We start from the raw sequence: 7137 nt of genomic DNA on the forward strand, positions 1-7137 counted from the left end.
TTTCTGAATACTCTTTACAGGTGACATCCATGGACAGTACTATGACTTGCTTCGACTCTTTGAATATGGAGGTTTTCCACCAGAAAGCAACTACCTGTTCCTTGGTGATTATGTTGACAGAGGAAAACAATCTTTAGAAACAATTTGTCTTCTATTGGCCTACAAAATTAAATACCCAGAGAATTTTTTCCTCCTCAGAGGGAACCACGAATGTGCCAGCATCAACAGAATTTATGGGTTTTATGATGAATGTAAGTAATACAGATGTGCGCACCCTTGGCTTGGGAAAGCAGGGTAGGAGGTGCTGTGTTGCAGTGTCAGATGATTCTTTCCTAACTTGCTAATTTTGTGTGCTTCGGGGGGCTTGGCCTATTTTAGTAAGGGAAATGTGTCCTTTCCCTGATCCTGTTGGAATGCAATCCTCACAGTACAAAGCAGCATGTAAGTGGGTAATTTTATTTATTGGCCACTATGTTAACTAACAGTTCTCACTGGTACACGCTGTTAAAGCTCGTAAGCTGAGGTCATCTAATGAGAGAGGAGAGAGTTTTACTTGATGTGCTTTACAAAATTTCACCTCTGTTTCTTTTATCTAAGGGATGATGATGGAGTATACTTGTGTTATAACTTAACTGAGAATGGGCTGGTCTTTACTGTGGTTATGCTACAGTGCTTGCAATATATTTCATATTAAGACCTGTGACTTTGTAATGTTTACAAAAACAACAAAAAAGCTTAGCCCGTCTCTGGCTGCAGTCCTGCTGTATCATGTGTTGTTGCTTTGGCCAAAACCAGTATTTCCTTTCATAAATGGGGCAAAGCGTGTGTGAAGCCTTCAGTGCAGTGCATGCCTTGGATTGAGCACCAGATACTTGCTCTTTCAGTAGGTGGCTTCAGCTGCAGAAGTTGTTACTTGAACCAGTGCGTCAGCCTTTCAATGAAGAAATGTGCTTGTGTGTGTTTGGCATCATGAGCACTCCTTTGAACAAACACGGTGTTGCTATGCAGTCACTGTACCAGCTCTGTCACCATGGAGCGCATTAAGGTCTGTTGTGACGGAGACTATGTGTAGACCTTACCCTACCATAACAAGTAATTTTGCTGCGAAGTGGAAGTGTATGTTCATGTTTCAAAGGATGCAACAACAAATCCAGATAATGTAGAGGAGATTAAACTGTTAAATTAATTGTGCACCAAAGCATTCTCACAGCTTGTGTTGCAGGACATACTTGGCTTGTACCTTACAAGATGTACTCTCCATGTCTTGTTCTCCCCCAGTGAGGAAACAAAGATGTGTGGTATTTCAGAGTTGACTCCTCAGAGATTAATCACAGGCTTAGTCATATATCACAAATATGTTCAGGGTTCACGTCTGTTGGGAGGGTCCCCTGGAAAGTAAAACTGTAGCAGTTTCATTTTTCAGTCCTGTTTCTTTGCCTGGAGAGGCTCTACGTGGTAAAGCACTAGCAGGAGTTTAAAGAAAATCTGCTTTCCAAGTATTGCTGTCTTCGCCTGAAGAAAATGGCAAGATTTTCTGAAATTGATCAAATTCTCCAAGGGATAATTTTCCAAAGCGAAGCTGGAACTGGAGAGTGGCTGTCAGGAGCAGAACATCGTTCTGTTGAACAGCCTTGTGCTATCCTCAGAGCCAATCCAGAGTGCTCTGCCATACTGAGAGAGACCTTTGCAACTTTCTTAGAAGCAATAAAGTGTGTCAGTGGGTATCGGAAAAGATAAATTGTGTATAGGCTTTAACGCTAACTCTTTGCAAGCCTTTGTAGACTCAAGGCAGCCACGTTAGGCTGGTTGTAGGTGCATTAGAAAAGTGTATTGAATGGAGTTTTTTCTCCAAAATGTCTTCTAGGTAAGAGAAGATACAATATTAAGCTGTGGAAAACCTTTACAGACTGTTTTAACTGTTTACCAATTGCAGCTATTGTGGATGAGAAAATATTCTGCTGTCATGGGGGTAAGCTACAGCTCTTTAGCTGATGTTTGAGAAACTGCAATGCTCTAGTATCAGTCATGGCGATTTAGTCTTTGCATTGGTGACGCTTCAGAACTTCAGGGATTTTTCTCTGTCTTGGTTCATATATGAAGAAGGATTGAGCTCGATTAGCGTCAGTTTTGTGAATCACTGAGCTGGTAGTTTTGTAACATCAGACACAATGACCTGCTTTTCCTTTTAGAGGAAAAGGCATATTTAATAGCCTCTCCTTTCGCGTAAAGAATCCTGGAAGGTTTTTTGTTAGACTTACGTGACTAGGAATTTATGTTCATTCTGAAAACACATGTTTTCATAGAATCGTAGAATGGTTTGGGTTGGAAGGCACCGTTAAAGATTGCTGAGTAGAATCCCCCCTGCCATGGGCAGGGACATCTTTCACTAGATTAGGTTGCTCAAAGCCCTGTCCAACTTGAGTTTGGAGTTTCATTTGTAGAAATTGGCTCTGTTATGCTACGTGATACCTGCTTCATGCAGCTTTTCAAAGTAATAAAATACATACTGCACCTTAAATGTTTTATCACTTGCAAGTAATTACAGTTTCCCAGGGAGACATATCAGTGGAAAATGGTATGAGGTCTGTTCGATACTGAATTTCATGCTACTAGGCCTGATCGTTAAAGTAAACATAGCCAGTGATTTCTGGTGTTAATGCCTCTTTTACTTAACAGTTCTTTTAACAGACACTTGCAAAATATGACAGTGAGATTATTGTAATCCTGTAAAATGTGGAAATGGCTTTGCTTATCTTGCTTCCAGTAAATCTCCTAGAAAGTGACTTGTCTTCTGTTACAAAAGCTTTAAAACAAATGCTGGATTAAAAAAATGTCAGTTAACATTGCCACTGAACTACGTAAAATTGCAGTGGTGAATCAGTTTGAATATGAATTATTTTTGTCTTGAATTAATACCTCAGTCTTGCAGAGCAAAGTTGGACTAAAATGTGAGCTGCGTGTGTCAACTCTGAACAGGTTTGTCACCAGACCTTCAGTCAATGGAACAGATAAGACGAATTATGCGCCCCACTGATGTACCAGATCAAGGTCTACTTTGTGATCTCTTGTGGTCTGACCCTGACAAGGATGTCTTAGGATGGGGTGAAAACGACAGAGGAGTGTCCTTCACATTTGGTGCTGAAGTGGTTGCTAAGTTTCTCCATAAACATGATCTGGATCTCATATGTAGAGCTCATCAGGTATTTCAATTTTGTACATTTAACCGTAGAATAATCTAGGTTCAGAGGGACCTGAGGTGGTCATCTGCTCCGACCCCACACACCTGCCCTCAACATGGGACAAACCAGTGTAAGCCCGAGTTGCTGAGGATCTTGTACAGCCAAGTTCTAAATGTCTGCAAGGATCGAGGTTCCACTACCACTGAACGAGTTGTCCCAATGTTTAATAACCCTTGTAATGAGCACTTTTTTCTTAATACATATAAACTGTGGCTCTGATTCCTGGTCAAGATTCTCCTGAACCTAGCAGAATCCTGTTTTTCTCATTGCTGACGGACTTGGTTTGGTGAACTGGATCCTGCTATGGCCTTCCTGTTTTGGTGTAAAAGTTTGGAACTCGTGCTCCTTACATGTAGCCAGTTTTTCAGCTGCTGGCACTGTTAAAGCTGCTTTGCATCTCAGCAGGAAGGACTTGTCCAGTCTAATATTTCTGCTTTTCTCTCTAAAGGTTGTTGAAGACGGATATGAGTTTTTTGCCAAAAGGCAATTGGTAACTCTCTTTTCTGCCCCAAATTACTGTGGAGAATTTGATAATGCGGGTGCCATGATGAGTGTGGATGAAACTTTAATGTGCTCTTTTCAGGTATGGTAGCTGAACATTTTACCTCCTAGTTAGCGTGGTTGCACTTCAAATTTGCTCTGTTTTGAGTTGATGTGCCACTGTTACAAAATCATAATACTTGTTTCAAATAGATCTTTACAGATATCACATGTAGACAGGGCTGTGTTTGCCCTCATCTCTTCAAAAATGTGATAAGCCCTTGCTGCTGTGCGTAGATGAACTGTTTTACCCTGGAATTAAATCATCCAAGCAAAGCTATCGGCCATTAGCCTGATCCTGTTGGCATGGGCTCTCCAAGCAGCTGCTCTAAGCCCTGTCCTAGCTCTGAGCAGGAAGCAAATTTATTTCTTGGCACATTTATGACAGGTCCAGATGGCCTCTCTAATGCCTTTACTAGCGAATTAATTGATTTTAAGAAAGCTAAAACTTTTTCCTAAATGACTTCACTATCTTTTCAGATTTTGAAACCTGCAGAGAAAAAGAAGCCCAATTCCAGCCGACCTGTAACGCCTCCTAGGGGTATGATCACAAAACAAGCAAAGAAATAGTCACTTTGGCGCTGCCTTGTTGGGACTTGTATTATAGTATATAACCTCCATTTTTAAAACTGTAATGTGTACTGTTCAGCTTGCTCAAAATAGGTAATGTGTTTGTGGTTTTTCCTTTTGATTTGATGACTAGCATTTGCTGGTTGTAACAGCGAATGAAAGACTTTTCTCCTTCCCAGGAAAAGAGTTTTAAACTTCCCTTTCGTTGGTGTTACAGCTGTACACTCCACAGCATCTTATCCTGCCGTTATGGGTAATTGTACAACTGACTTTCTGAATCTGTACAATGAGTAGTGTAAATGCTTGTTTTCTTCTTTAGGATCTAAAGAGGGCACTAGTGTGCTGTGAGAGTAGAAATTCGTTACTGTCAGAAACTGCATACTGTTTATACAAACCACTGTGAACTTTTTTTTACGTTAAAATTCGTTTTAAAGGGATTGCTTTTCTTTTAATGTCTCGTCATGTACACGTTTTATTGTCAACATTAGAAATAACCCCAACCTTGCCAGCATCACTGGTATGATGTATATTTAATTCAGACACACATCCCTCTCCGTATGCTTCAAATGACAATTAAAGCCATTATTTTAAGTGTTTGTGTCTCTTTCCTGAAGCCAAAGTTCGCTTAGAAAACTGTTCGTACACGACCCACCGCGCAGACTTGGCAGGGGTTTCCATTCACGCCTTCCCCTTGGAGACAAAACAAGCCCTGACTTGAAACAGCAAGCAGAAATGCTCTGCTGTTCGTTCTGTTCACGGTAAACGCGTTTTTGTACATTTTTGTGTGTTTGATCAAGTGGACCGTTCTGCGGCAGCATCAGGCCTGTGGCAGCCCGCGTCAGAAGGCTGGAGGTTTCAGAAATGGTTCTAGATCGGGCAGCCAAGTGGTCTTGCGCATCTTAGCCTAAAGACTTTGTTCTACAAAGAAGCCTAGAAAACAGCTTGACAAGCCAACCTGAGGTGTTGATCTTGATCACCGGTTTATATAAATCTCTCACAGAATCTTTTTTAAAAACTTGATCTTTTTTTAACAGATAACAGTGTACAATACCATGTAGTGAAAATCACTTATTAAATGAAGAAATTGTTAAATCTTCTCAGTGTCAGTTTATCACAACATTATACACTACTGCTATCCGAGGACCTGACTCTAGATAAATAAATTGTTCTGGAAACCCACAAGTTCTTGGTTTGGATTTGTCTAAGCTGCAAGCACTAGAGGTATGTTTTAAACAGGAGTGGTGGATCTAGACCTGGTTCTGGAGTTTTCAGGCACATATTGCCCTTAAATACAGGCACCCCCTTGCCGGGAGGGTGTGGGCGCAGGCATGGAGCTCCCGGAGTGCTGCCTGCGTCGCCGTGGATCTGCAGAACGGTCCCTCGGGCCAGCCAGAACGCTGCAGTCGAGCAGCTGAAGGCGCTGGTGTCTGAGTTTGCGTCTTCCACAGCCCTGTGGGCGAGGCATCCCAGCTGCAGCTCCCAGAGGCACATGAGCGTGGGGGACTTGTTCATCTCGGCCCACACTTCTCACTCTTTGGGTGGGGTTTGCCTTGAGCACACGTACTGCCTTGTTTGGCAGGTCACACCTGAGGAAGAGACCCATTTTCTCTGGTTCTTAAAGAACTGTAAATTGTTGGCAAAGGGAAGTTCAGTAAACTGCCACCGCTGCCTGTGCTGCTAGTGAGGCGCGGTGCAGGGGAGGGGTGAGGTGTGATGCCCGCTCTGGGCTCTGCTGCCCTTGATGGGCAGATGTTGGTCTGTGTTCCTTCAGCCGCCACCTCTTCTCGTGTGCCTTTTGGGAAATGCTGCAAGATTTGTAAAAGTCAAATGAGGAGGCTTGGTACATGTTGCCAGCCTGCTCCAAAAGGGCTGCGGTGATGAACTGCTGGTCGCGAGGGACTTTCTGTCACTGAAATACCCGGCTTGGATAAACCACCAGCGCTGTTCTGGCATCCCGCTTGGCGATGAGTTTCCCTTTGCTTCCGGAGCGAGCTGGGCTTTTTTGACAAGAATGCACTTCCTGGGCAGTCCCCAGCCATTGATTTTATTTTTAATGTATTTAACTGCCAAATCAAAGAGCCTTTTTCATACTCTGAAGACTTCCCCCCCCCCCCCCCCCCCCCCAGCTATTTAATCAAACCACCTCTTGGTAACTTTTGATGAACTCATTAGATTTGGTGTCAGAGATTGCCTGTTAAAGGCTTTCTCACAAACTTACTTTCACCCTCTAAATCACGTTTGTGGTTTTCTTTATAGCTCTATAATTTTTCTCCATCCTTGTAAAATAGTCACCTGCATGTCTTGCATTGATCTGGTGAATAATGGTGCACATGTGGAACCAGTTTTTATTTGACTTATATCTGAAGGAATGCATTAACCTGTCTCTGCAGCCATTAGCTCACCCTGCGTGTCACCCTGTCACACCTTTTTCTTCTGTGACTTGTTTTTTCTCTCCTCAAATGCAGTTTTAGTGACACACATGCCTATTCTGGGCTGCGTTTTCTGCTTGGGTGCATTCCCCTGGGGTGGTTCATGCACCTCGGGCTCCCCAGCTGCTCGGGGTGAAGGAAGTCCCACAGCACCGTGGTGGAGGCGGAAAGGTTCCTGTTCCACAGCAGAGGCGGGAAGGAAAGACGACCTGCTGATCTCGCTACGGGTTGTGATCAAAAGTTTGGAGGCACATTCTATGCCTGTTGATTGGGGTTGGGTTTTTTGATCAGTGGAGGGAGAGAAGGAGCACCAGATGCCGACTTCCTATTGTGTTTCCATAATGACAGCAGTAGGAACA

At 43.1% G+C, this 7137-nt stretch overlaps 1 protein-coding gene across 1 annotated transcript in view; it reads left to right on the plus strand.

Moving 5' to 3' along the window:
• The window catches only part of PPP1CC (protein phosphatase 1 catalytic subunit gamma), a 16561-nt gene extending 11030 nt beyond the window's left edge, over positions 1-5531 (plus strand). The window contains exons 3-7 of the mRNA XM_075110013.1: positions 21-251; positions 1865-1969; positions 2977-3200; positions 3688-3822; positions 4260-5531. Of these exons, the coding sequence (XP_074966114.1) occupies positions 21-251; positions 1865-1969; positions 2977-3200; positions 3688-3822; positions 4260-4349 (785 nt within the window). The 3' untranslated portion in view covers positions 4350-5531. The remainder of the gene's footprint in view (positions 1-20; positions 252-1864; positions 1970-2976; positions 3201-3687; positions 3823-4259) is intronic.
• Positions 5532-7137: the final 1606 nt, after the last annotated feature.

The sequence above is a fragment of the Phalacrocorax aristotelis genome, chromosome 15, assembly GCF_949628215.1.
Source record: "Phalacrocorax aristotelis chromosome 15, bGulAri2.1, whole genome shotgun sequence".
NCBI classification, from domain to species: domain Eukaryota; kingdom Metazoa; phylum Chordata; class Aves; order Suliformes; family Phalacrocoracidae; genus Phalacrocorax; species Phalacrocorax aristotelis.